Here is a 27923-nt window from a genome sequence, read left to right as displayed (position 1 = left end):
AGGCCGGCTCCGGGGCTCGGGAGAGACCGCGAGAGCCTCGCCTTCCTTAGGTTGAGGCCGGCGGGTGTCCTGAGGAAGTGTAATTTGAGCAGAGCTCCCAGGTCACGTGGGGACGCCAGAAAGCCTTTGATGAAAAAACTTGTTCATGGTGTGAAGGACAGGCGTTCTTCTCGAACAGCGCTACCCAGTGAAGAAGACGGGGAGGGGCGGGGCCTGAGACCGAGGCCAGACGTCGACTCGGAAATCTCCGGCCGAGGCTCGGCCATCACCCCAACTCCGGCCTCAGCCTGAGCCCAGGACCCATCCGGAAACAGCCGAGCGGATCCGGAAACGGCCGAGAGGACACGGAAGCGGTGAGCGCCGTCACCAGGGAGTGCGGGAACCCGCCGTTTGCGCGGAGGCGATGGCGGCAGCTGCGCCGGCGGCCGCGGGCGAGGATGACCGGCGGAGGCAGCCGGGAGCCGGTACGTGACGGTGCGTCCATGCACGCGAGGGGCTGCGAGACCGGAGGCGGGGCCGAGCTCGGCACTGGTGGATGGGGGATGGTGAGGGGAGTCTGGAAAAAGGGGCGGGACCACGCCCCGGCAAAGAGCCGGAGGGGGCGTGGTCTTGCGATTCCAGGGGGTGGGCCAGTGGCAGGTTAGAGGTGGGGCCCTCTAAGGGAGGGGAGGGGCCTGGTGGGCAAGGGGCGGGGCCACTGGAAGGGAGGGGGTCGTATCAGAGAAAAGAGGGGATTGGGTGAACCTAGGGAGAAAGAGGCGGGGCTCTAGGCAGCAGACAGCATAGCTAGGTGAGGAGGAGGTGGGGAAGGGGCGGGGATAGATGAAGGTGCAAGGACCATGGCTGCAGTACTTAGTTGCAGGATTTGCAGATTTGGGAATATTGGGGATCCGAGAGTGATGAGAAAACAGGCTGATCCCTGTCCTCCACAGTGCTGGGTCCCCAGCCCCAGGATGGGGCAGAAGTTGAAGCTGAGTCAGGGGAGCTCGGCCGGCTTCGGGCTGAGCTGGCAGCCGCCCTGGCAGAAATGGAAACCATGAAGGCTGTGGCCGAGGTGAGCGAGAGCACAAAGGCTGAGGCTGTGGCTGCAGTGCAGCGGCAATGCCAAGAGGAGGTGGCCTCCCTGCAGGCCATCCTGAAAGGTGAGGCAAGCGCTCCTCCCAGGCTCCCTTGGCCCCCTAAGCGGGAGTGCATAACAAGGAAGGGGGTCATGGCAGATAAGCTATGGGATAGGTTAGCAGCGTTGCCTGGCACCGAGCAGGCCCAGGGGCTGAGAGGAAGAGGCGCCCTTTTCTGATTTACATAGAGGTGCTGCCTGTGCTAGCAGCAGCTCTGTCAATTCCAGCTAAGTTTAGCTCGGAGCTTCTACCCATTCCCTGGCCCCCTGTCACTTCTTGTCCCTTACTGATGACTGATCAGCCCTGAAAGTGAGCAACTTCTCAGTTCCTTGAGAGCTCATTTGAGCCTCTGGCCAGCATACTCAGCCCTTGGCCTAGTCTCTAAGTCTAATTGGTTTCCTTTCTTCCCCAGCACCCCTACATCGACACACACCCTCCCCACCCACATGCATAGATTTCCCTCCATCACATCCTCTGTACTGGGCTGCATCAGCACCCCTCGCCCCAGATCCCCCAGCTTCTTTTCCTATTTCTCCCTCCTCCTCTAGTCAGAGGCCAGAGCCTCTGAAATAGCTTCCAGTCCCATCCCACCCCTCCGCTTCCACTGCCACTGCTGTAGCGAAGCTCTCGTCAAGTCCCCTGGACTGTTGCCCCAGCCTTCTTACAAGGCTCCCTCTATAGTCTGACCTTGACATTGGCTTCCAGAGTAGACATCCTACAGTTCCCATCCCACCATGTCATTTCCCTTTCTAACAACCACTCTTGGCTCCAGACTTATCTGGGGTCATACTTCCCACATTTCAGGCATCCACGTACCACCTGTGCAACATGGTTGTCTCCTTTTATGACTTACCCTGTTGTCTACTTAATATTTGTTCTTTGAATAAATCCACTTTTATAAAACGTATATACCTTTATTTTAAAGGAAATTTTCTGTCCCTACAAGAAACAGTATTCTAAATAACAATAATAATAATTTTAGTAACTAACATTTATTAAGCACTTACTATATGCCAGGCATTGAGCTAGATGCTTTATGAGTACTTAATCTTCATAGCAATCTCTCTAAGTAGGAACTATTATCTCTGTCTACTTTACAGAGGAAGCTCTGAAGCCCAGAGAGGTTAGATAACTTACCTAAGGTGATACAGCTAGAAAGTAGCAGAAGATTTAAATCTAGGCACTCTGGCAACAGAACCTTTACTTTTAATGTTAGTACATGCTAAAATTAATAACTATGCAAATGAAAACTGACCATGTTCCACCCACCACCACCTCCACCTCCCGCTGACCTGTAAGATAAATTCCAAACTCCTTGGCATGGCATTCAAAGCCTTGGCAGCCATGCACTGCCACCCTCTCCACCTCTCCCAGCATCTCCCTGTGCACCTTCACTCCAGATCTTCCAACACGCTCACTGCGCCCCAGCCACACCATCCACTTTCCCACCTCTGAAACTTTGCTCCTGTTACTTAATGTGTCCTTTCCCTCCTTCACCACTTGCTAGTGTCAGGGAGGCAGAGTTAGGGGCTCCTTCCTTTGGGATCCACAAGCCTAGGAAAGGTCCTCTCACAGCTCTTCTCCTGTTGCTTCGTAACTATTTCCCTGGCTGTCTTCCTCATTGGACTGTGGGCACCTGGTGTCAGGGTTTGTATTTGATCAATTTCTCTATTTCCAGAGCCCAGCTCAGAGTCTGGCCCAGAGTAAATATTTATGACTATTATTATATATATATATATTTTAGTTGAAGTATAATTTGTTTACAATGTTGTGTTAATTTCTGATGTACAGCATAGTGACTTAATTATACATATATATATTTCTTTTCATATTCTTTTTCATTATAGGCTATTACAAGGGGTATTGAAAGTAGCTCCCCGTGCTATACAGTAGGACTTTGCTATTTATCTATTTTATATATAGTAGTTAGTAATTAGATATTGATTGTTATTGGTATGTATTAATAGAAACAGAGCCTATCTTTAGCATTTATTATGTACCAGGAAGAGGGCTGAACACCTTCCACATGTCATGTCATTTGATCCTATATAACAAGCCAGTGGGATAATCATTAGCTGAAGACATTATGCAGAGAGGCTAACTGATGGCCCAGGACCACCTGCCATAAAGCCCCCTGTCTTCACCACTGTGGTGGATTGCCTGGTAGAGAGCCGCAGTGATGGCGAGCACCCCCACTCACCCCCAGGTAGGGCCGGCGCACTGACCCTCCCTCTCCTCTGCCCTTCCTGCCCTGCCAGACTCCATCAGCAGCTATGAAGCCCAGATCAGTTCTCTGAAGCAGGAACGGCAGCAGCAGCAGCAAGACTGTGAGGAGAAGGAGCGGGAGCTGGGGCGCCTGAAGCAGCTGTTGTCCCGGGCCCACCCCCTAGACTCCTTGGAGAAGCAGATGGAAAAGGTTGGGGTTGGGATGGCCTGCCCTTCTCCTCTCCTCCCCACTCCACCCTGGGATTTGGAAAGATGTTGAGGCAGCCAAAGGTGACCATGGGGCAGAGGGATTGTCGGTATCCCATCGCCACATCACTGGGAACAGGGCACCCAGTGATCATTCTAAGTATAGCACACCCTAGCCCCGTACTCAGCGTGGTCCTGGACCAGGTTTGCTTACCTCCACAATTGAGGAAAGTCATGTAGGAGGAGGGGAGCTAACATTTAAGGATACCTCTCATGCACTAGGCACTGTGAAAACTGCTTGACACACTCAGTCTCCCGTCTTTCCCTTGAAAGAGAGATCCATTAGATTCACTAAACAGGTGAGTAAGGTGAGGCTCAGAGAAGCTTAGTAGTTCTCCCCAGGTTGTGCACATAAAAAGGAGCAGATCTGGGATTTAAAAATCTAGGCGGTCTGGTTCTAAAGTTTTGTTCTTAATCTCAATGGTATATCTCCTCCTTTATTCTTATTGTCATGAACAATCGTAAGCACATATTACCAGAGTCTTCATGTTTCAAAGCAAGTTCACATCATTCCCTCATTTGAGCCGCACAGCAGCCCTGTGAGGTAGGTACTCACCTCATGTTATATGTGAGGAAACTGAGGCTCAGGGAGATGGAATAAATCAATGGATAGAAAGACAAAGATCAAAACAGGAAGCCCCAGAAGGGAAGGCTTCCAAGCCCCAGTTTCATACCAGAGGCTGCTGCTTGCATTTAGAGTGATCCTCGGGGAGCAGTTACGTGGGGGTGGTGAAGGAGAGGGTAAATTAAAGCCGCCTGGTACAGCAGAAGGAGCCACAGGCCCAGAGGCAAGCAGCTCCAGCCCTGGCCCAATGCCTGCATCTAGCCATCACCCATCCATCACGTGGGCATCTGCAGAGCATGTATTTTAGAGCTTCAGATGGGATCACAGGTGTTTTGTTTAGGCCATACGGGCTCATCCCACCTATTGCCACTGTTCACATAAGAGATTTGGAGGGTTAAACTGAGCTTGTCTGAGACAGGTTTTTGAGAGATTCAAGAGGTAGAAATGGCATGAATTGGAAGAGGTTGGGTGACTGGCAGATTTCTGTCTTGGATAGCTGGGTGAATAGCAGGGTCTTTTTTGCTGACCTAGTGCCTGTAAGAGGAGGAATGGCATCATGAGTTGAGTCACATTTGGCTGTACTAGGATAGAGGAGCCTGTGCAACATCCAAGTGGAGCTATCCAGGGACTTTGGCTTTGCAAGTTCAGCAGGCTCCCAAACCTGAAAAAGAGACTGAAAAGAAGTGGCCAGCAATATGGTGGCGATGAAAATATGGGAGGACATATCAGTTAGGACAAAGTTTGAAAAGCCAAATCAACAGTAGCTTAAATAAGATAGAAGTTTGTTTTTCTTAGAGTCCAGAGGTAGACATTTCAGGACTGATGTGGCAGTTCAACAAGTCAGTAGGAACCCAGGCTCCTCCTATGTTGCTGTTTTGCCATAGGTATCTAACTGCCTTGTGGTCCAGGATGACTGCTTGAGTGCCAGCCATCATGTCTACAACTCAGCCAGCAAGAGGAGGAGGAGTAAAGAAAAGCACACCCTCGCCGTTTGAGGAGTTGTGCCTGGCACATCAACCTACATCTCATTAGCTGGAACTTAGTCATATGGCCTTGCTTAGTTTACAGGGAAGCTGAGAAAGGTAGCTGATGTTCTAGAATTTAGGCCACGAGCCCAGCTAAAAATGTGAGGCTCTAAGGTAAAAGAGAAAAGGACAAATGATGCTGGGGAAGAAAACTATGTCACTCTACAAGTGGGCAACAGGAAGGTGGTTGTGACTTTGGCTGCCTACCGTGTGACCTAGGCAAGCCATGTGAGCTCTCAGAGCCTCTGTGTTCTTCTCTCTAAAATGGGCGTGAATGGCGTCTTCTTGGGAGGATTAGACGAGCTGATATGCTTGGAGGGAAAGATCTGAGCAGTTCTGAGGGTCCTGCAGTCAGGAGTGGGGACTGTCAAGGCCCGATCCCCCCATCCTCAGGCCCACGAGGACTCAGAGAAGCTGCGGGAGATCGTGCTGCCCATGGAGCAAGAGATTGAGGAGCTGAAGGCGAAACTGTTGAAGGCAGAGGAGCTGATCCAGGAGATCCAGGTGAGGGGGCGGCCAGGGGGCACCACGGGAAGAAGGGATGCCACAGGACCCTGGCCCCCAAGCCTCTTCCCTGTCCCCTCTCCGTAGAGACGTCCCCAGCATCCCCCTTCCCTGCATGGCTCCACGGAGTTGCTCCTGTCCCGGGACCCATCTCCTCCGCTGGAGCCTCTTGAGGAGCTGAGTGGGGATGGCACGGCAGCCGAGGCCTTCGCCCACAACTGTGACGACAGCGCCTCCATCTCCTCCTTCTCCCTGGGTGGCGGGGCTGGCAGCAGCGCCTCCCTGCCCCGTAGCCGCCAGGGCCTGAGCCCTGAGCAGGAAGAGACCGCCTCTCTGGTGTCCACGGGCACCCTGGTCCCTGAGGGCATCTACCTGCCCCCTCCTGGTTACCAGCTTGTTCCAGACAACCAGTGGGAGCAGCTGCAGATGGAGGTGAGTAGAGCGTGGGGAGCAGCCTGCCGACTTGCATGCATCCGTCTCTCTCTCACCAAGCACTTACTGAGAACCCAGTGTGTCCAGGCCCTGACCTAGAGCTGGGGTTTCGACAGTGAAGATGAAAACCCCCACTCTTTTGGAGCTTCCTCCGAGTGAGGGGACCAGGGCCAGACATGCACAGGGGCACATGAGGAAGATGGGGTCACAGGGTGAAATGCCCAGAACAAGACTCAGTAGGGTCACGGGGTGGAGACTGGCCCTGCAGGAGACTAAGGCTTAGATGGTGAAAAAAGAGGTGTTCCTCGAAGATTGGGGACCAAAGGAACTGAATTTCCAGGGCCCAGAGGATGAACAGACCATGGTGCATCTGGGGAGCAGCAAGGCCACCAAGGAGAAGAGAGATGAGATCAGAAAGGCAGGCAGGGGCTGTAGGAGGTCGGCCTCGGGGACTGTGGGAAGCCTCGGTGGAGTTTAAGGCAGGGCGAGGCCTGCTCTGCTTTAGGCTTTTAACAGATCACATGGGCTTCTGTGTAGGAATGGACTGTCATCGTAGGAGGGGGCAACGAGGGAAGCAGGATGACCGGTTGGGAGAGAGATGCTCTACAGCATTTAGAGGAAGGTGGACCGGGAGCTGGCAGCAGAGATGGAGAGGAGTGAGTGGGTTTGAAATCCACTTTGGAGGCTGACGGGGCAGGGCTTGCTGGTGTGTTGGACCTGGGGAACAGCGGAAGAGAGAAGAGTCAGCATCAGTTCCTGGGCTTTTGGCTTGAGCGACTGAGCGGATGACGACATTGCCCACCGAGGTGCGGGAGGCCAGGCATGAGAGGCCTGGTGACGAGGGAGGCCTCCCCTTGGAGGCTGAGGCTGAGGCCGGGGTCTGTGGCAGGGGCGGCAGCTGCAGAAGGACCTGGAAAGCATCAGCCGGGAGCGGGATGAGCTGCAGGAGGGCCTGAGACGGAGCAACGAGGACTGCGCCAAGCAGGTGGGCTCAGCCTCTGCTCCAGTCCCATGCAGCCTCTACTGCCTGCCTCCTTCTGGGCCCTGGCCTCACCCTTGCCCCCGCTTCCACCCACAGATGCAGGTGCTCCTGGCCCAGGTCCAGAACTCAGAGCAGCTGCTGCGGACCCTGCAGGGGACTGTGAGCCAGGCCCAGGAGCGGGTTCAGCTGCAGATGGTGAGGGCTGGGGGCCAGGGCAGGCGGGAGAGGAGTGGGCCGGCAGTTGGTTGAGGGGGACACGTGGAAGGTTGAGACACCTGTCCTGTGCCCTGCCCTCCTCCCCTCCAGCCGCTCTAACTTTGCCCCGGAGTTGGTGCCAGGTGGGTAAAAGGGTTTCAAGGGCACCCGGCCCTGCATTCAGACAGAGCCCACCGTGCTCTGTGATCTTGAGCTAATCCACAAGCTCAGAGCCTCAGCCTTGCCGCCTTGAAATTGAGATAATGGGACTTCGCTTGCAGAGTTGTAAGGATTAAAAGCAGGGATTGCAGAATCAGATACTTCCCAAAACCAGACTGGAGAGGCAGATGATTGAACTGGACCAGCTGTGAGGCAGGAGGGAATAGCAGGGCAAACCAAGGGACCCTATAAAGGGGGCTCATGCCCCTCGACTCCACTCATTGGAGGGGGTAGGAGTGCAGGCTTGGTGCTGCCGAGTTTTCTCATTTGTCAAGAGAAGCCAGAGATCTGTATATTTATGTGCAGTCTCCCAGTTTTTAAAATTGGCACTAATTTAAGGTTTAAAAACATCTGTATGGGGAGGAGGGTAATAGCTCGGTGGTAGAGTGCCTGCTTAGCATGAGTTCAATCCCCAGTACCTCCATCAAAAAATTTAAAACATTTAAAAAATTAAAAGCATCTGTATAGACCAAATAAAACACCCAATGTGGCCTGTGCTGGCCACTTTGTGACCTCTGAGTCATCAAGGAGGGTGTAGAAAGAGCTTGGGAGCCACAGACACTTACTAAAGGGTGTTTCTTCCTTTCATGGCTGAGAAGGAGGGCGTGGGCTTCCTGGCTCTCCTTCTAGTGTCTGGGAAGAGTGTTCAGGGTTTGGCCTCACAGGAGACTGGAGATCCCTGTCCCCTCATCACCTCATACTAACTGTCTGTCCCCAGGCAGAGCTGGCCACCTCCCACAAGTGCCTGAGCCACGAGGTAAAGCGGTTGACTGAGGAAAACCAAGGGCTTCGGGCTGAGCAGCCACCGTCTTCAGTCTCCCGGGGCCTGGAGCAGGATGAGGGCCAGGAGGAGCCGCTGCCCAGCTCACTGCCGGTAAGCCTGTTGCGGGCCCTTTCTCTCCACGTGCAGCAAAGCATTGGCCCTAGCTCATGGGACTCGGGGACAGACCCAGGCTGCTGTGTACTAGCTATGTCACTGTGGCCAACTCACTTGACTTTTCTACGGCTCAATTTCCTCCTCTGCAAAATGGGACCATATCCCCTTTCCAGCACTGGCATGGACAGAAAGTAAGTTAACAGAATGCTTGACACCAAGGAAGCAGTAATTTGGTTTGTTATTTTTAAGTGACATGAGGTCCACAAAATTGAATTCATTGTAATCTTTGGTTCATAGCAAGCTGTCATCATTTGATCTGTGCATGGCCTTTGTTGATGGAATTATTAAAAATATGATGATCACCCAGAACCCTCACCCACCCTGAGAACTACAATTTACATATCTCCTTACATGTGCCCCCACCCACCCGGTGTTCCTTGGCTCTGTCTCTGCTTCCTGAGCTTTATCATTCCTTTGCCACTCTTAGGTATTGTTTTTTACTACATATACCTGACTGCCTAAATCGTGGAGTACTTTATAAAAGCTCAGAATCTTGCTCTGGGTAATCTCCTGGAACTTTCAATCAGCACCACTCCTGAGGGTCCGCCACCCGAGGGGTTGTGCTGCAGTAAAATATTCCTTGCTGTCCAGTGTGTTTGTCTAGTCTCCCCGTGGTGGGCATTCAGGTTGTTTCCCCTTTAACATTTTCTTCCTTCCTCCATTCCTTTCCCCTCCCCACAGTCTCCATCTAGCCGCTTGGTTCCTGGGGCATCTGCTCCCTGCCCAGCCTATGACTTGCATCCTTCTAGGAGCTGCAGCAGCTGGTACACCGCACGCGGCAGGAGGCGCGGGCCCATCAGCAGGCCCGGGAGCACGAGGCTGAGCGCCTGCGGATTGAGATTGTGACGCTGCGGGAGGCGCTGGAGGAGGAGACAGCAGCAAGGGCCAGCCTGAAGGGGCAGCTGAGGGTGCAGCGTGAGGAGACAGGTGAGGGAGGGGGAGGGGAGCCACCCCACCCCTGAGGTGCTGGGAAGGGAGAGGGGGCGCAGTCCCAGAACGAGCCTTGACCTCTTTCCTTTCTTTTCCTTTCCTTTCTGCACAGAGGTGTTAGAGGGTGAGTATGGGCTGGAGCCTGTCCCCAGCCGGGTGGGGCGGAGAAGGAGAGAGGGTGTGAGCCTGACATTTTGGCCCTGCCTGACTTCCCAGCCTCCCTGTGCAGCCTGAGGATGGAGATGGAGCGGGTCCAGCAGGAGCAGAGCAAGGTGAGGCTGGCCCGGGCCAGGCCGGGATGACGGGGGAGGGGTGGCAGCAGGAAGAAGACCCTCACCGGCCCCTGCTGCCCTTTATGTCTCCCTCAGTCCAGGCGGCAGGAAGTCCTAAGGCAGCCATCAGGCTCAGGCCGCACAGAAGAGGTCAGGGTCAGGAGTGGTGTCCAAGGGGTTACCCTATCCAGACATCCAGTTTCTTCGGCTCAAAACCCCAGCTCTGTGTCCTATCCTCCCAGGCCCAGCTCACAGACCTCCTCTCGGAACAGAGGGCAAAAGTGCTGCGGCTGCAGGCTGAGCTGGAGACCAGTGAGCAGGTGCAGAGAGATTTCGTACGACTGTCCCAGGCCCTGCAGGTACGGCACGTCCCCTCCCCACCGGGCAAGCATGACCCCAGGTGACTTGTCCCAGGTCTTGCAAGGACAGTCCCCCAGTTAGGGGAGCTCTCTTCCTCTTCCTAGAGCTGGCATGGTCCTGTCCTCTGAGCTATTGGTCAAAAAAAGCTGAAGATCTCGTGTGTCCATCTTGGTTGGTCACATGAAGCCCTCAGCCCAGGGCCCGGCATGTGGACGTGCCGCCTGTTCATCACGTCAGCTCCACCTGCCCCTGCCCACCCTTCCTCAGGCTGCTCTCTCAGGACCCCTTTCTTCTCTTGAATCCAGTTTCTCTGTGGGTTGGGGGAGATGGGGCCCTAGGTACACTGGTTCTGGGCCCTTGTCCCTCAGGGGGCTGGTAGGTGGGGTGGCAGCTGCATTTTCCCACCAAGGGTCCTCTGCCTACCTTGCTGGCCCTATAGGTGCGCCTGGAACGGATCCGGCAGGCAGAGAGTTTGGAGCAAGTGCGTAGCATCATGGACGAGGCACCCCTCAGGGACATCAGGGACATCAAGGACACCTGAGGGGCTGGCACCCACCCACCCTGGAGGAGACTGCCCTTCTCCACTCCTGAACCATGAGGCTGAGGCTCTGGGGGTTTCAGGATGGAGTCTTTACCGTCTCCGAGCCTGAGAGGGTCCCTGTCTATCACCTCCTCCTAGGGGTGGCTGGGCCTTCTGTGTCCAAGGATGACATCTGGATGAGGGTCCCAACGCCCTCTGGGAACCAAAGGGGTAGGCTCAGCCCTGCGGCTTTCTGGCTGCCATGCTGCCTCCTGAGTCCCAGCCAGACTGACAGCCACACCTCCCCTCCCTGAGGCACAGCCAAGCTGTGAGTGGTGGCTGGGAGCCTTCGGCCATGTCCCTCCATATATGCTCCCTGGGACAGGCAGCTGCTTTCCAGACTGCGTGACACTAAGATACTTGTTCCCAGGGGCCCCACGCAAGCCCAAGATGGGCACGGAGACAAGGCCAGAGTTTTCTGTCATTTATTTTCAATAAATAAGCAGCTCAGCTCAATCAGTCGCCTTGTCCCTGCAAGCCCCACGGGACTGGGGAGGGGAGGTTTTACCAGGGCAGAAGTGGGGGCGGGTTGCTGAGGGGGGAGGAAAAGTGAAGGGGACATTGTGTTTATAAACAGAAGAGGGGGGCGGGGAGTAGGGAACGTGGAGATCTGTGCCACAGCTCTGGCTGAAGATGCATCGCTATCAGGGTTGGGGGAGGACAAAAGGACTGGTTACTTCCTTCTTTCATCTTCTGGATCTGGAAGGAGAAAGGGAAGGATGAGGCCGGGGGCGGGGCAGGAGAGGAAAAGTCCTTCTCAGCTCCCTGTCCCCCGGCACACTCACCTGGAGGGTACCCCCAGCCACCCGCCGCTCACCTGTGTCCCCAGACCCCACTCCTCCCACCACTGCAGCCCCAGCAGCAGACAGCTCAGCGCGCAGCCAGCGCCACCCAGCGCAGCCCAGCAGACACGGTGGGGCCTGGGGGCGGGCAGTGCCGGCCCCACAGAGGAGGGGCAGCAGCCTGCCCCCACTTGGAAGCGTGGCAGTGGCAGCAGCAGTGGCTCCAGGTGGAGCTTCGAGGGCAGGTGACCTCAGTGCCACCTGAGGGGGAGAGGGGCAGGCAGGGCACAGCAGCTGCGGCGAGGGCAAGAAGGAGGTGATACCTGTGACACGGTTCAAAGAGATGGAGGAGGGGGAAACGGGTTATCCTATGGCCAGAGAGGACAGAGAGACAGCCGTTACCGAGGGAGGGAGGCGAGTGCGGAGTGCCAAGAGGGCTGAGGAGGTTGTGGGGGCACTGAGGAGACCAGAAAGGAGGGAAGGGGCTGGTTCTGCTGGGCAGAGAATTCACCCACCTGAAAAGGAAGCGGGGCAGGCGCCTTCGCTGTGCAGAGGGAGGGGACTGTGCTCAGGGCTCAGGGGCTGACAGGGCTCTGGTGGGGTGGGGGGTGGCCTCTTACCCTCCAGGTAGTTCCGAGCAACAAACTTGAGGATTTCGTCAAGCCCGATGACTGGTAATGAGATCTTGAGGACCATGAGCCAGTGGGGCAGGTCCAGGGCCTGGAGCTTGAAGATCATCTGGGAGGAGGTGGGAAGTGGGTGGTGAGGAGAGGCCAGAGGACCCAGCACTGTGCCAGCCTGACCCCGCCCTCCTCCCTCAGTGGTGGTGGTCACTGCCCCTGTGGAGGAGCCTTGTGGGTAGAGGACAGGTGGCCCCTGGCTGGAAGGCTCACCGGCAGGGGGTCCACGTAGAGGATGAGGAAGTGGAGGGACATGGAGAGGCCGATGGAGCCCACTAGCCAGATGTTGACCCAGGGCGGCATCCGCACGAGGGACTGGTTCTCAGACAGGCTGCGCAGGGAGGCCCGGGGGTAGAGACCCAAGGAGAGAGCAGTGGTGAGCAGGGAGAGGAGGGGCAGAGGAGAGGAGGGGCAGAGGACAGGGGTGCAGGGGAGGGTGCTGGGCCCCACCTGTTGAGAGCATTGCACATCTCGATGGTAACCAGCACAGACAAGGCCATGGTCATGGGCTGGGGGGCCTCAAAGACTTCACAATCCACACCCTCGAAGTCGGGGTTGTCCTCCCCACACTTCATGAAGTGAGTCTGCAGGGGGAGAGGGGAGGAGCTGGGTTCCCACAGATGCCTCCATGCCACCCTCCTGCTATGCACCTCGCCTCTCCGTCCAGCCCTACCAGCTGGCTGTAGGTGACATGAGGTCCATCGTCAGCATACAGGAACCACCAGGCCGCTGCTCCCACGGTGGCTGCACCCACATAGCCTGTGGTAGAGAAAAGATGGGAGTTGAGGGGCCAGGAATGGGGGGATTGGAGGAGTTGAGATGGTCATGTGGCCATGAATGGCTGTTTGAGGAAGAGGGCCCACTGGGGTGGCTGCCGTGGGGAAACCGGTTCCCAGAAAGGGGGTCAGTCCCTACAACTGGGAGGAAGTGTAGCTTTCCCTCCTGCTCACCCCCAATTGCCATGTAGCGGAAGAAGAGCCAGCCACTGATGAGGGGCTCCTTGGGACTCCGGGGCGGCCGGTCCATGATGTCCAGGTCTGGGGGGTTGAAGCCCAGGGCTGTGGCTGGGAGGCCGTCCGTCACCAAGTTCACCCACAGCAGCTGCACAGGGATCAGGGCCTCAGGCAGCCCCAGGGCGGCTGTCAGGAAGATGCTGCCAGAAGGAGTGGTCATGTGTCCGTCCTGCCTCCCAGACCTGTCACCCCCCTCATCCAACCCCCTCCTCCCGGATGCCGGCCCAGCGGCTCACCAGACCACCTCGCCCACGTTGGAGGAGATGAGGTAGCGGATAAACTGCTTCATGTTGTTGTAGATGGCGCGGCCCTCCTCCACGGCAGCCACGATGGTGGAGAAGTTGTCATCGGCCAGCACCATCTCTGAGGCCGTCTTGGCCACAGCAGTGCCGGATCCCATGGCAATGCCAATCTCAGCCTTCTTCAGGGCAGGGGCATCATTGACACCATCACCTGTCTGCAGGGAGAGAGGAGGTAAGACCCAGCCCCTTCACATACCCTCCTTGAGACTGTTCCATCGGGGCCCGAATCCCTCCCCTCTGTGCGTCTCCCCAGGGCCCTCCCTGGGCCCCAGCTCCCCAAGACGGTCATCTCAGTGGACACAAGCAGACCGCCCCACACCAGACCCATGTGTGCCCTGGCCTGGGCAGCCCTGCTGGTCTTCTCACCATCGCTGTGATCTCATCGAAGGACTGCAGATACTCCACGATCTTTGACTTGTGGGAGGGTTCCACACGGGCGAAGCAGCAGGCGCGATGGCAGGCCTCCCGCTGCTCGGCCAGGGGCAGGTCGTCGAACTCCCGGCCAGTGTAGGCTCGGTCAGCCACCTCCTCATTCTCCCCAAAGATGCCAATTCGTCGGCAGATGGCAATGGCTGTGCCCTTGTTGTCCCCAGTGATCATGATCACCCGGATGCCAGCATCACGGCACAGCTGGATAGAGCCCGTGACCTCCTTGCGGGGCGGGTCCAGCATGCCCACTACGCCAACGAATGTCATGTCCATCTGGGGAGACAGCGGAGAGCAATAGGGTCAGGAAGGGACCTTGGGGGAGAGCAGTCCCTGGGCCTGGTGTTCAAACCTCAGCAGGGCCTCATAAGCTCAGAGGCAGCAAACTTTCCTTGTCCATGTATGTACCTGCAGGCCTGGTGGTACCAGGCCCATCATAGATGGCAGATCGTGTCATAGAAAGAACTCCAGCTGGAAGTGAGGGAGGTGGTTTCTGCCTTCAGCAGGACCACCGGTTTGGTCTACAACTTTGAGCAAATCCAGGTTACCTGCCAGGCCACAGTGTTCCCTCTATAAAATGAAGGGAGTGGACTTTCATGCTATTCAGAGAGCAAGTCCATTATGAGATAAAGAGCTTGTACCAGAATGCAGGATGACGCACATCTTAAGAAAATGGAAACATGTCAGCTGAACCCAGGTGTGCTTAGTGATCCAGCTGATTTCTGTTCTGGGGCAAGTGCCTCACCTCTTCTTGGACAGGCCCACGGATCACACGCAACGTAGCACTGCACTAGATGGTTCCTAAGATTGGTGGACGGGGTAAGGCAAGTGACTCTGGGGCAATGAGAGACTTCTGTCTGCTCACCTCGTACTCCATGAACCTGGAAGAGTCATCCAGGACCATATCCTCTCGCTTTGGGGGGGTGTCCCGGGTGGCCAGGGCCAGGCAGCGCAAGGTGTCCCGGCCAGTGCCCCACTCCTTGATCACTGACAGAATCTTCTCCTTCACCGGCCCTGTCATTGGCACCCGGGTGGTGCCAACTCGCGCATAGTTACAGCGGTCGATGACCCCCTCAGGGGCACCCTGGGAGAACAGAACAGTCTTCAGAAACCACTCTTCCTTTCAGTGCACAGTGAGAGGGGGCAGGGACAGGAGAGGGGTGCAGAATTAGGAAGAAGAATGGAGCTGAGGCACACTCTGATTTTCGGACCTTGACAAACATCTTGTTGCCCACAGCAGCCCGGGATTTGGCTGGAGAGCAGTAGACAGACATAGACTTTCTGTCCCGGGAGAACTCCAGGGTGAATTCCTTCTTCATCAGCTGGCGGATCACCTGGGAGAGAGAATACAGAGAGAGGCCACATATGAGATTGGTGGTTAAAGAGTAACAGTGCTGTGCTAGCACGAAAGAGTCCCAGACCCCTCAAAACACAGTCAAAAAAAGATCTGGAGTCGGAGAGGATATAGCTCAAGTGGTAGAGCATGTGCTTAGCATACACAAGGTCCTAGGTTCAATCCCCAGTGCCTCCTATTAAAAAATTAATACATAAATAAACCTAATCCCCCCAAAAAATTTTTTAAAAAAAAGATCTGGAGGTCAGAAAAGATAGCAAGCTGGGTCTGAGACTAAAGCTAAGTCTGGTACCTACAGCAGAAATGGAGAGAATTCCAAGGCTAATGCTGCCACTGTCTTACAGTGTCCACTTTCAAGCGCAACAGAAGGATGGCAGTGTGGTCCTGCCCACTAGAACCTCCCGTGACGGTGGGAATATTTAATGATCTGAACCATCCAGTACGGTGCAACTGAGTAATGGCTACTGAGCCCAGGAAATGCGGCCAGTGCAGCTGAAGAACTGAGTTTTTACTTTTATTTAATAATTTAAATTTAAATAACCACAATGTGCTTTTATAGGCATGTCTTGCTGGACAGTGCAGACCTCATGCTTGGCATGCGGTAATAAGCATCCATAAAAGTGAATGTACCAAACGCACCCTGGATATTTCTCCACAAAACAAAAATAAAAACAATAAATGAAATAAAAAATAAGTTGGTGTTTATTTTATCATTTGTAAGTTTTTTTGTTTTTGTTAATGGAGATACTGGGGATCGAACCCAGGACCTTGTAGATGCTAAGCATGTGCTCTACCACTGAGCTATACCCTCCCCCTAAATGAATCCTTTATTGATAGCTATTTCGGTTGTTTTCATAGTTTTTGTCATAATAAATAAATAGCAATGAACATCTTACCTCTACAAAAAAAAAAAAAAAGAATGAGTGATGTGGAGAATATATAATATCCAGGGGGATTTCAGTACAGACATCCAGTAAATATTAAGAGCAAGAACTTAGAGTGAAGTCACAGAATTGGGCTTGTCCATCTGGACAAAGGGAGGCAGAAGCATGTGCAGCAGTCATATTTCCCAAATCCTAAATCAGGTCTTGAGATCTGATAAAAGAAGTGTTTCTAAAGACAAAGGGGTAATAGCTGAAATCAGGGCTGCCCCAGGATGGGTCACTTGCGGTTTCTGTGTCCAGCTGCGTTCCTTTCAACTTGGGACACAACAGGAAATGTGATCTTAAATTCATCGAGAGATGCTGCAGCCAGGCACCAGAAAGAGGTGTAAGTGCTGGGGCGGCAGGTCCTATCCAGAGTCAGCCTTGCCAAGAAAAGCTGTGGAGAGGCCACCTGCCCGTGCTGGCTGGGTCCCAGCATGGAGCACGAGGCCCTGCCAAGCCTGACCGGGGGGCCTCTGTCTCCTGAGGTTCCTTAGATCCTGGCTTGTCCAACGTTGGGTGTTTAGAAGGACTGTGGGATACAGCACCCAGACTTACCGAGTTGCAGGCATTAGCCCTCTCCACCTTGGAGAGGTTTCTCACATCTGTGTTGAATACATTCATCTTCTCCACCAGGGTGGTGAGTGCTGTCTCGGTGGCCTCACCCACCTTCTCATAAACACCTTTGGTCTGAGGACAGAGGAGGAAGAGGAAGTAGGTGCCCCGGGCTCCTGGCCCCTTGCTCCCACTGAGCACCCCTACCTTCTGCCTAGAACGGGAAGGGAGCTAGTCATTCTTTTCCCCTCCCACCTCCTTCCCATGACCCCTTCCTTGCAGCCTTTATAGGAGCCCTGGACTCAGCCAGCAGGAGTGGGAAGGAGGAGCCGCTTCAGGAGTGGAGAGAGGTTACCTCATTAAAGTCCAAGGCGGAGTCATTGCAGAGGGCACAAATGGTGGCCAGCTCCACCAGCCCATCATACTGCCCTGCCCGGACTGGCTTATCATTCTTCAAGCTGGCAGCAGGGTCGGCGGGGAAGGAAGGGAGGGAAACAGGTGGAGAAGATAGAGAATGAGATGCAGAGAGAGCATGGGGAAAGCAGCAGGGGACAGTGGGGGAGATGGCAACCAACTTGGAGATCAAGTGGGAGAGAGAACAAGGTCAGGGAAGGAAGAGGAGAGAAAAGGAAGGCAAAACTAGAGGGAGGCCCCAGGGAGAGAGAAGGTGCCTGTGTGTGGTGGGAGAGGAGCTCGAGGCACTGGGAAGGCGACTTCGGATGTGGGGGGACTTACACCTCTCCTTCTGGAGCATAAGTGGAACCAGTGATAGAGAACTCGTTCAGAAGGCAGATGTCCCCATCCACCTTGTCGATGATAAACATCTGCAGAGGAGAAGGGTGTGCACACAGATGCCTAACTCTCCCTACGCCTGAAGGCAGTCTGCACCAAGGGGAGGGCCGTGCCGCGAGTGTCCCTCTGCCCAGCCATCTGCACAGACTAACGGAGCTTCCCACCATCCCCCAACTTGTCCTTCCCTTTCCTCCCTGCATCCTCCCCTTCTCCCAACTCCCTTGCAATCCCTCTCCATGTTCTGTGTTAGTGGCCTGAAAACAAAAGTAACCACAGGTCATGCCGGAAGTTCCCCCAGATCAGTTAGACGTGCATGATAAGGTGTGGTGGGGACCGTGGCCACCAGGCCACCAGTTAGCACATGGCCCATCTATAGCTCCAGCCCCTTGTGGCCAGATCTTCCAGTTGTGCAGGAAGAACTAGACATTCAGGTTATTTTCCTATGAAATCTCTTGACTTTTCAAATGTGGGCAATTAATTCACTTTTATGAAATAGGACCAGAGCCCAGTTGGTCCGGCTTTGAAGGGATATAGATGACGCAGTGCCCTGAGGGGAGCAGCCCACCCTGAACCACAGTGAGCCTGGAAGGGATGGCGCTTAAGACATGTTCCAAGGTAAAACAGTTCTATGGCCGAGGAAGCTTAGGAAACTCTGGGTTAAACAAAGTGAAATCCACCTCTTTACAGTCAGCCTTCTCCGAGGCTTTCAAATGCCAACAGGCACATGGGTCTCCCCAAGGATACAGCTTTTCTCAGCCTGCTCTGACCACACAACCCTCGATTCTCAGAACAGCAATTTCTATTTCATGGACGTGCTATTCCACAGAACTCTGTTTAGGGCAGTGTTCTTTGCCTTGGGTCTGTGGATGACCCCCACCACCAAGGGGTCTGTAAGCTTTGATGGCAATACAAAAATTACATCTTTTATTTTCTCTCTGACATTTAGCATTTCCTTCCAATTATGAATGTGGGCAATGGATCACATTAGTATTAACAACACCTGTGACTTGGCCACCAGTCTAATCACACATACTCTCCTGTCACGTTGCATTGTTGCCAGGCTCTCAAAATAGCATTTACGCTCATCACCGCTTCACTGTTATGGCAGTTCTGAGACCCACTGCTGGACCTGCTACTTAATGCATTAATAAAGAAGCACTTGTGTTACCAAAACACAAGTTTGTTTTAAAATATTTTGATTGCCATATTTCAGTCATCGGTTTCCTCTGTAGTCCGATGTATTTTAAAAACAGAACCGTGTGTGTTTTACTTTATACTTTTAAAATATTCAGTGGAGAAGTCCAGATTGCCAAAGAGTCTGAGGCACAGAAAAGATTAAGGGCCCTGGTTTAGGAAATGCTGTTTGGGATTAGTGTGGTCGGGCACCCCAGGCCCCATCACAGATGACCATCCTGACCTCCCAGAAGGCAGTCTGGGCCCAGACAGACGTGGGTTTGTAACTCAATTCTGCTACTTATTTACTATGAACTGAATCTCTCGAACCTTAGTTTCCTCCTCTGGAAAATTAGGTAAACAAGATGTTCCCCTGATGGGGCTGCTGGGGGGGATTAGAGAGGGCACATGGCAGTGTCTGGCACATAGACGGGGGCTGCAGGGAGTTCTCTGCCCTGAGCAGAGGAGCTTCTCTGCTCCCTCTCACAGCCGGCAGAATGGCACTCTGTGCCCTCTGAGCATTTCTTTTTTGGGCCAAAATAAGAAGCTGCCAGTGATGTAGGGTAATCCCATCTTTGGAGGGCTCATTTCACCCCAAAGGCAGTCATCTGAGTGAGAGATGCCACCCTCCCCTGACCTTGCAGACAGACATCTGGTTGGTGGTGAGGGTGCCTGTCTTGTCGGAACAGATGACAGAGGTGCAGCCCAGAGTCTCTACGGAGGGCAAGCTCCTCACGATTGCGTTTTTCTTGGCCATCCGGCGGGTGCCCAAGGCCAGGCAGGTGGTGATGACGGCAGGAAGGCCTGTGAGGAGGAAGGAGAGGGAGTGAGGGATGCTATTGGGGGGCAAGGAGGGAGATCTAGTTGGGGAGGCTGAAAAGGGGTCCCCAAAGATATCAGGTCCGAATCCCTGGAACTTGTAAATGTCACCTTATTTGGATAAAGAGTCTTTGCAGGTGAGACAAGCAAATGGGAGGAGAAAGAGAGGCCGCCCTACCTTCTGGGATGGCAGCCACAGCCAGAGCCACGGCAATCTTAAAGTAGTAGATGGCACCACGGATCCAGGAGCCCCCGTGGACGGGATCATTGAAGTGGCCAATGTTGATGAGCCAGACGGCCACGCAGATGAGGGAGATGACCTTGGAGAGCTGCTCCCCAAACTCATCCAGCTTCTGCTGCAACGGGGTCTTGTCCTGCTTCGGTTGCGGCCATTTGGTCACGGATCTTCCCAATCTCAGTGCTCACACCAGTGGTGGCCACGATGCCTAAGGCCTTGCCAGCAGCAATGTTGGTGCCCTGGGAAGGTGAAAAAGAGGCAGGGAATCAGGTGAGAGGCGCACCTCGTGCTGCATTCTCCCAGCTGTGGGTCTCATCTCTTCCCACGCCGCCATGTCTCTCCCAGACCACGTGACACGTGGTCACGCAACAGGGGCCCTGGATGGCTCACCGAGAAAAGCATGTTCTTCTTATCCTGGTTGACAGCTCTGGGATCGGGAACAGGCTCTGTGTGCTTGATGACAGAGACAGACTCGCCTGTGGAGAAGGGGCCGAGGGGTTTTTCAGATGACATCCTGGCCTTCTCCCACACCTCCTACCCCTAACTCCCTCCCTGCTCAGTGGGACAGGGCCTGGTAAGGACCAAGCAACAATCCTGGAGGAAGTCTGGACTCCAGAAGAAGCCACTGGAGGCAGATGGGAAGTCCATCACCTGTTAGAGTGAAAAGACCTTGACCCGAGCCCCCGGCCTGACCACTTTCAAGCTTTATGGTTTTGGACCACTTAATCTTGGTTTGCTGTCTGTACCGTGGGGACAATGATGTGCACACTTCAGAACAAGGTCTTGATGAAAGTCAAAGAAGCCGATGGACATGGATGGAAGTGCACTGTCAACTGGAGAGGCCCCCACGCTTAGGACCTCGCCTTCCTCGCCCGAATGGCCAGAGCTCAGGCAACCACCCTGGGCCAGCCCAGCCTTGCCTCCTTAGACCATGGAGTATGCTCACTGGCTCTTCACCCTCTCTCTCCCAGGGGAGAAACTGAACCCTCCATCTTCTCCTAAGACCTATGGTTCTTCACTTGGGGGCTTTTGAGGAAACAGGATAGTTCTCTGGGTGAGCTTGTCTGTATGTCCATGTGGAAGGGACGGGTTGATGGCCATCTGGAAAGTGAGTACAAATGTCCCGCTGTCTCCCATGAACCTTTGTGTTCCAGGCTTAGACACTGACATCACTGCCGCGATGGAGCCAGGAGGGGGCCCTACTGCTGGGTGTCCTCTTTCATCCCCATTTGTCCACTTCCCTCATCAAATCCTCATCCCTGCGCCCCCTTGCTGGATCCTCCCCCTCAGGCCAGCAGACCTGTCAGGATGGATTGGTCGACCCGGAGGGTGGTGGACTTGATGACAAGGATGCGGATATCGGCAGGGACTTTGTCTCCCACTGTAGAGAGAGGAGAGTGAAGTCAGTTGAGAAGCGAGTTTTCTTTCTTCCTGAGAAGAACCCAGACTTTGTCTGACGACCTCACCTCATCATTCAGGCCTCAGGGAAGTCACCCGGGCTGTGCTCCTGTTGCCCCACCAGCATCTCCCTCTAACTCACTCCAATTATCCCCCTGTTGAATGCTTTTCTCCCTGTCGGGCTGTGAGCCTGGTGAGGGGAAGTCTGGGAACACAGTATATGCTCAACAAATGTACACTGAACGGCCACAGGGAGAAGCGGGGATGGGCCCGTCGTCTAACCAAGTGGAACAGCCACAGAGGCAGCAGGAAACAGGAGAAGGTGTGGGAACTGAGGACATCAGTGTCAACAAGACAAAAGGTGGAGTGAGAAGCAGGAGAGGGAAGCGTGAGAAGGGAAGACACAGGAGGAGAGGGCTCAGGGCCAGCAGGGTCACACAGAGGGGACAAGGATGCTCATCAGAAACCTGTGAGCCCTGGTCTGAGCGTCTCGGGAAGGCAGGAAGCCAAGGTGAGTGAGCTGGGGAGATGGGCAGGAGAGAAGGGGAGGCGCAGGAAACTAGGCATTGGGGGCAGGGGATGCCACATACGGCAGACAGCTGAGAAGGGGGCCAAGGGGCATGCACAGAAGTGGGTCAGTACAGGAACCCGCCTGGGGGCCATGGCAGATGCCCCACGAGAGTTACAGACCTCTGAGGAATCTAACCGCCTCCCAGACTAATCCAGCCTGGCCCCAAGGATGGGACTGCGGATGGGGCTCGACTGCCTTCCTTTCCCTGATTCTAAGGTTCCTCCTCCTGTGCCAGAGGAAGCTGATGGAGGAGGGAGGAGGTCAGCAATGGAGTTGGGCGGGACACCCTGTCACCCAAGCCCAAGCGATATTTATAGACATTCATGGCGCTGACTCCAAACTGTCACCGTGGCAGGAGAGCCCTGTGATGGGGCGCCGGGGTCTTCAGCCCTCCCACCCTCCCTCTCCCCAAGCTTCCCATGGTGGTGATTTGGGTGTCTGGTGGAGGGAAGCAGGCCTAGAAAGATACATCTCCCTACTCCAGGGGCCTGGAGACATGGGAAGGCCTGTGCAAGGCAAATATAAAAACCGCTGAAGGGGGCAGAATCCCAGTAATCTTAGCCACCTGGCCCCCACCCCTCCCTGGTCAGGCATTAAGTGTCCCTCACCAGAGAGGCGGGGCCCTCCTTGAGCTCCCCTCCTCCCAGGTCCCGTGCTCTCTGCTGGGGCCTGAGTTTCCCTTACATGGTCGGGGGCTTGAGCCTCCGGCCCCCCTCCTCCCTTCTATCCTCGCTCCTTCCCCTTTGAGAGGCCTCAAGGGCACTGAGAGGTCAAGATTTAAAGCTGACCAAGCTTGGGGGTGGGTGGAAGGAGAGGGAAGCCAGGCCTCAGGAGGGGGGTGGAGACGGGGCCATTGGCAGGGACTGGGTTCCACCTGTTGCTTGCAAGTGTCGGGTGAGAGGAGGGGGAGCAGGGGGTCTGCCTGCAGCTTCAGGGACAGGACTGGCTGTTCCTGCTAAGACTCTGACAGAGAGGGGGTGCTGTGGCCACAGTGCCCTGGGGTGACCTCCTGAGGAGTCTGGGAAGGAGAAGCAGAAACTCCACCATCCTGGCTACCTCCTGGACACCAGGATCAGGGGGCTGACAGTCCCCACCCCTAACATACTCCTCTTCTTGGCCTTGAACCCATTCTGGACCACTCGTCCCCATCACTCACCAGCCACCTCCACAATGTCTCCGGGGACAATGTCCCGGGCCTTGATCCTTTGCACTGACTTGCGGTCAGCCCGGTAGACTTTCCCCATTTCGGGTTCATATTCCTTCAGAGCCTCAATGGCATTCTCTGCATTACGCTCCTGGGGGGACAGGGTGGAGGAGAGGAGGGTCAGCAGAGGGAGGAAGGTTGTAGAATGGGATGGGGGGACTAGTCAGGGAGGATGGGGATGGTGTAGAGATGGAGGAGCAGAGGCCTGAGTCCTGGGGGAAATAGGGGCATCGCACAGAAGGAGGCAGGTTATGCAGTCCTGGCTTCTGGCCCAGGGGAGCAGACAACCCCACATGAAGGTAGGGGTGTGTGTATGTGTGTGTGTGTTGAGGAAACTGTCACCTATAGCTGAGAACAGGTAAGGGGGTTTAGGGGAGAGAAGAATAGAGAATCAAACAAAATCAGAAAGCAGGGGACAGGAAAAGCAGAGGGTGGTATAAGGTAAAAGAAAGAAGGACATCAAACTAGCATTTGCTGAAATCCTCTTACATGCCAGGCACAGGGCTAGGCACTTGCATGCTCAACATCTTGTTAAGTTTCACCACAACTCTGAGGAATAGGATGATTAGCCCCATGTTATGGATGAGGAAATTGAGACTCAGAGAGATACAGGAACTTGCTGAGGGTTATACAGCCAACAAGTGACGATGGGAACACCAGTCTCCTGCCTCTTTCCAACATTCTGTCCCTTTTTCAAACTGGGCGAAAGGACCAGAGAACAAGGTAAGCCCAGGGGAAGTGATGGAGGAGGAGGAGATGGGGAGGGAGGCTGGCCTCATGTTCAGTGTCAGGATGTGAAAGAATGAGGTGGAGTCAAAGCTAACCTGCCAAACTCCCACGATGGCATTGGCAATGAGGATCAAGAGGATGACAAAGGGTTCAACAAAAGCAGTGACGGTCTCTTCGCCTTCTTCAAACCAGGCCAACACCTAGGGAGCAAGGGAAGGGAGAATAACAGGTAATGAAGTCCCTCCAGTGGGTAAGGAGAGGAATAGAGGTAAGAACATGTGCAGGAGCAAATGGGCATGGCATCCCAGGGACACCGCAGCGCCATGTTGCTTGAGGGCCTACACGCTTCACAGCTCATACTCCCACAAGCACGACCACTGCTGTTCTTTAGCCGAAAGAAGCGGGCACAGACACGCACAGCTCCAGGATTAACTGGGAATGCTTTCAGGTTTCCCTGACCAAGTTGTTGGCTTGTAAATGAAGCTCAGGGGATACCCAGGCCAACTACCCCCACAGCCACATCCATCCCAGGGAGCCAAAACTCAATAGGAAAAACCCTGTGGTCCTCGCAGGCGCTGGGCCCACTCATGGCCTTCCCCCAAAGCCCAAGGCAGGGAAGCTCCAATTTCATGAGGGAGCAGGAGGGAGGGGGATAGTGTTACGGGGCCTCCTGTACACACCCCACCCCAGCTGTTGCCACTGCCAGGCAACAGCCACAGGCAAATGTCAAGGAGCAAATCTGAGAAGGGAGAAGCGAGGCCCTGCCAGCTAATACTCAGGGCCCACGGGGCCTCCACTAAAGAGACCAGGGAACAGGGAGACATTTTTGCCTCTAGAGTCTTGTCTCCCAGGAGGACTAAGATGTTAAGGAAGAAATTCCAAAATGTAGGCTGGACTGCTGGGATGACGGGTGGTGAGGGGAGCTCCAGGGCAGGAGAGGTGGCAGGGCCTTGGGAGCGGGTGGGGGCAGCCCTGAGGCTGTGAGGGGAAGGGGAGGGTCAGGCCAGGTGGGTGAGGAGTTCTAGCCCTGATGGGATGGGGAGGCGAGGCCCCAGAGATAGGTGAGGGGTCTGGGCCTTTGGGCGCACTTGGAGTCACCCTCACACCAGCAGCTCTTTCCCGCCTCTGGGTGGGAGTCTTTGCCTTGACCAATCAGCGTCAGGAGGGCGGGGCAGGGACGCCAAGATGCTCAGAGATTGGTGGAGCAGAGTGTGCGCCCCAAAGCATGCTGGGAGCAGTGGTGGCCTGGGAACGGCAGCGGCGTCTGAGCCCTGGAGCTCGGAGCTCGGGGGGTAACCCGAGCCCTCGGAGCCCTTGAAGCTCCGGGGGCGGCTTAGCTTCAGTATTTTGGCTGAGAACACCCTTAAAGCTTAAAATAAAACCTGCCTGCGGGGTGTGGGGGAGGACAGAGGAGTACGCAAATCAGCGTCATCCCACCTCCCTCAGTTCTGGTCTGTGGAACAGGATGCTGAGGGCTTGGACTAGAGGACCCGATGATTTGGAGCCGCCCGCCAGCAGACTCTCCAGATGCCCCCAACCCACACCCCCAGCCAGCCCCCAGATGCTCTCCCACACTTACAAAGGAAATGCAGGCGGCCAGGAGAAGGATCCGCACCAGGAGGTCTTCAAACTGCTCTAACACCAACTCCCACAGGGACTTCCCTGGGGGAATAGGCAAGGGGAAGGCCCCCCACCCCCAGGGTTAAGGTCTAACAGATGAACGGCTGGGACTCCAGGTGCAGGCTGGGGTCCAGCTTGAAGCAGGAAGGGACTGGGGTGATGGGCAGGCCACTTGGTACTGAGAAGGCCTGAGAGAGCTGGCCAGGAGTCCAAAAACAGGCTCCTCAAAGTGGTGGGCAGTTGTTCAAGGGCTAGATGCCTCAAGGAGAAAGTGCCTGGAAACTTCTGCCCCCAGCCAGACTCTAAACTTTGGGGAGGGACATTGGCCCCAGGAGTTGGAAGAAGAGGGCAGGGAGAAGGGACTGGGGCACAGAGAGGAGAAGGTGTTATTTATGAGAGCCCAGGGCTTCCAGTAACTTACCTTCCTCAGCAGGGAGCTCTGCCCAGGGAAAAAGAAGAAAAGGACATATTCATCTGGCGTTCAGTCTAATGCCACCCACACCCAGGACTCTGTGGCTAAGGTAAGAGAATCAGGCCATCAAAAGGGCATCTGAAGTTCATCAAGGTTATCCCATAAAATTTCCCAAAATGTTGGGTCTCAGGGAGCCTGTTTTTCTCAGTATTCTCCCCTCTCCTGCAGTCATTGGACCATGACCTATCTCTTCCCTCAGATACCCTGGAGGGAGAGGCTCCAGTGTGTGCATGTTGTGGGGATGCACAAGGGCATTACCAGCCTTTCCTCCAAGGGACACTTACCATTGTGGCCGTATTTCTCCAGTTGCCGCTTAACTTGGTCTGGGGTGAGGCCTGTAGTCTCGCTCACCCCAAAATAGGCCAAACATTCTTCTGTGGTCTTGGCGTGTGCACCCTCCATTGTGCTCCCTTCCTGGGGGCCAGGGGGCGGTGTGTTCCTTCTGGGGGGGTTCTCACGTGTTCGGGGTCTTCCTCAATGTGTCCGCCTGCCTGTCTGTCTGGGTTTCTTCCTTTTTCGCTCCTGCCCCCCCCCCAGGTTATTCTTCCCTCCACGAAGCTCTGACCCCAGTCCCACTTGCAGCAGCCGGCCACCCCCCCAGCCCCCAGCTGGTCCTTATGAGGGAGTGGGGGGGGGGCAGGCTCCCCCCTCCCCCAGATCAGGGATTGGCTGGCTGAGACTCCAGCAGGAGGGGTCAGAAGAGAGAGATATTTCTGCTGACAGAGGGGGAACAGTGGGGCGGCAGCCTGAGATGTCACTCATGAGGGAAGCTAAGGTGGCCCCAGCCCCAGGGAAACGGGGGAGGGAGAGACTTCACTTTCTGTCTTCTGCTACTGACCCCTCCCCCAACTGCCTCAACTTCTTCAGTTGCACTGAGTGTCCTATTCCAACCTCAACCCCTCCGCTTCTTCCCTTAAGCCCACTTCTCTCAGACCTTCACTTCTCCCTTCCTCACACCCACTTTCCGTCTCATCCCCCGAACCTGTTTCTATAGCTGCAGTCTCCTTCTTTCTCACTTAGTTGAAAGTGCAGCAGAGAGACTCCAACCTTCAGGGGATTGAAAAGAGGGAGAACATCCTTCGGGGGCCAGAGGAAGTGGCCCTAGAGGGACAAGGGGAAGTAGGGAGGGGAGAGGGTCAAGGGGACAGGGCAGAAGATGGTAACCCTACCCTAGGGAGGGGTTGCTGCAGCCATCAACAAGGGATTTAGTGTCCAGGCCCTGGTGAGCAAAGCCAGGACTGCCTGTCTGGCCTCTAAACCGCCCCCCCCCCCCATCACTCTAACTTAGCTTCTGAGAGCAGAGCCTTCAGAGCCTCTCCATCCCTGACAGGGAATCCCCCCCCAACCAAGAAAATGGGATACCCAGGCAGCCGGGTAACCCAAGAGCCTACAGAATGTGCTGATGGCAGAGGAGGAGGGATCAATGTTTCAGAATGGGGGCAGGGGTCACCCCAAGTCATGGAATGAGGGTCACCTCATCCCATACTGTGCTCTCCTTTAACCCAAGGGGTTTACATGGCAGACCCCAGATGGCATGTGGTCTGCACTCCACCCTGGCCCTGAAGTAGCTGTTCTCAGTGGAGGGGGAGTGAGGATCAGAGCTGTGTGCTAAGGTGCTGGGCATACCCTGTCGGCAAAGGCCTGAGGGAAGGAGCATCCAGAGAAAGCTGGATAAAGCAGAGATTCCTGGCCAGAGGATTGGATGGCGGGCAGATTGATGGGGACAGGGCTAGGGGAAATAAGGACAGACAGAGCTGGGGGCATAGAGGCAGGGCTGCCAGGGTCAGGGGGAAGTCTGCGGAGCAGTGGGGAAAAGGGACAGCAGGGAGCTGGCATTCGGCGGCCAGGTGGGTGGGGGCCCAGGGCTGGGTGCAAAGCCACAAGTGGTTGCTGAGCGGCTGGCCTGGGTATCAGCTTCCTCAGAAGCAGCTGCTCTGAACCCCCCACCCCCACCTCTGCTCTGGGATAGGGGCGTCTCTTGGTCACTACCAGGGCAGCTGTGCGAGGAGCAGACAGAAGATGGCATGGGGTGTGGGCAAGAGAGGTAAAGGGAGCAGAGAGAGGAGAGAAGTTCAGTGAGAGAATGGTGAGAGGTCAGTGACGGGAAGAAGCAGCCTCATGGCCCTGGCCTCAAGTCCTTCCTCTGTCGAGGCCTGTTTCCTGAAATGAGCAGGGAGGAGTATGGCCCACTGAGGGTTCCCTACCTGGCACTCAAGTTCCAAAGCAGACAATGGCATAGGAGTCAGCGGGGCACAGGAGAAGCAAGCCCCGCTTCTGGGGA

The 27923-nt window shown here is 55.2% G+C and overlaps 2 protein-coding genes across 6 annotated transcripts; one reads left to right on the top strand and one right to left on the bottom strand.

Annotated features, from left to right (window-relative positions):
- Positions 1–26: 26 nt before the first annotated feature.
- Positions 27–11047, top strand: RABEP2 (rabaptin, RAB GTPase binding effector protein 2). 5 transcript variants are annotated; one of them, XM_032460567.1, is made up of 14 exons: positions 27–474; positions 933–1142; positions 3377–3534; positions 5574–5684; positions 5772–6116; positions 7006–7101; positions 7195–7293; positions 8231–8386; positions 9199–9376; positions 9492–9503; positions 9596–9651; positions 9748–9801; positions 9894–10010; positions 10451–11047. In XM_032460567.1, exons 1-14 carry the CDS (start codon positions 438–440, stop codon positions 10550–10552), a joined length of 1731 nt encoding a protein of 576 aa, XP_032316458.1. In that variant the 5' UTR covers positions 27–437; the 3' UTR covers positions 10553–11047. The 5 variants fall into 5 exon arrangements, with proteins under 5 accessions (XP_032316458.1, XP_032316455.1, XP_032316459.1 ...); XM_032460564.1 differs by having other exon boundaries at positions 35–464; XM_032460568.1 differs by lacking the exon at positions 9748–9801 and having other exon boundaries at positions 380–464.
- On the bottom strand, positions 11001–26234 carry ATP2A1 (ATPase sarcoplasmic/endoplasmic reticulum Ca2+ transporting 1). Its single transcript, XM_006183057.3, is given in 23 exon segments — positions 11001–11290; positions 11994–12111; positions 12267–12384; positions 12504–12637; positions 12727–12812; positions 13004–13206; positions 13303–13523; positions 13735–14070; positions 14660–14878; positions 15006–15128; positions 16630–16761; positions 16982–17084; positions 17362–17450; positions 19229–19395; positions 19589–19787; positions 19789–19887; positions 20039–20124; positions 20949–21029; positions 22774–22912; positions 23646–23750; positions 25130–25212; positions 25592–25609; positions 25927–26234. Coding segments are annotated over 23 exon segments (3003 nt in total). The 5' UTR covers positions 26045–26234; the 3' UTR covers positions 11001–11264.
- Between the last annotated feature and the right edge of the window lie 1689 nt (positions 26235–27923).

This window comes from Camelus ferus, chromosome 18 (assembly GCF_009834535.1).
Source record: "Camelus ferus isolate YT-003-E chromosome 18, BCGSAC_Cfer_1.0, whole genome shotgun sequence".
NCBI classification, from domain to species: Eukaryota; Metazoa; Chordata; class Mammalia; order Artiodactyla; family Camelidae; genus Camelus; species Camelus ferus.
Note: the sequence above shows the minus strand (reverse complement) of the source record. Positions and strands in the feature narration are given on the sequence as shown.

Bases quoted from the DNA above. Each gene is read 5' to 3' on its own strand.
- RABEP2 (XM_032460564.1), top strand. From the start codon at position 404: ATGGCGGCAGCTGCGCCGGCGGCCGCGGGCGAGGATGACCGGCGGAGG. The intron at 3,535-5,573 runs GTTGGGGTTGGG...CCCCATCCTCAG, and splicing joins TGGAGAAGCAGATGGAAAAG to GCCCACGAGGACTCAGAGAA. The intron at 9,802-9,893 runs GTCAGGGTCAGG...CTATCCTCCCAG, and splicing joins GCTCAGGCCGCACAGAAGAG to GCCCAGCTCACAGACCTCCT.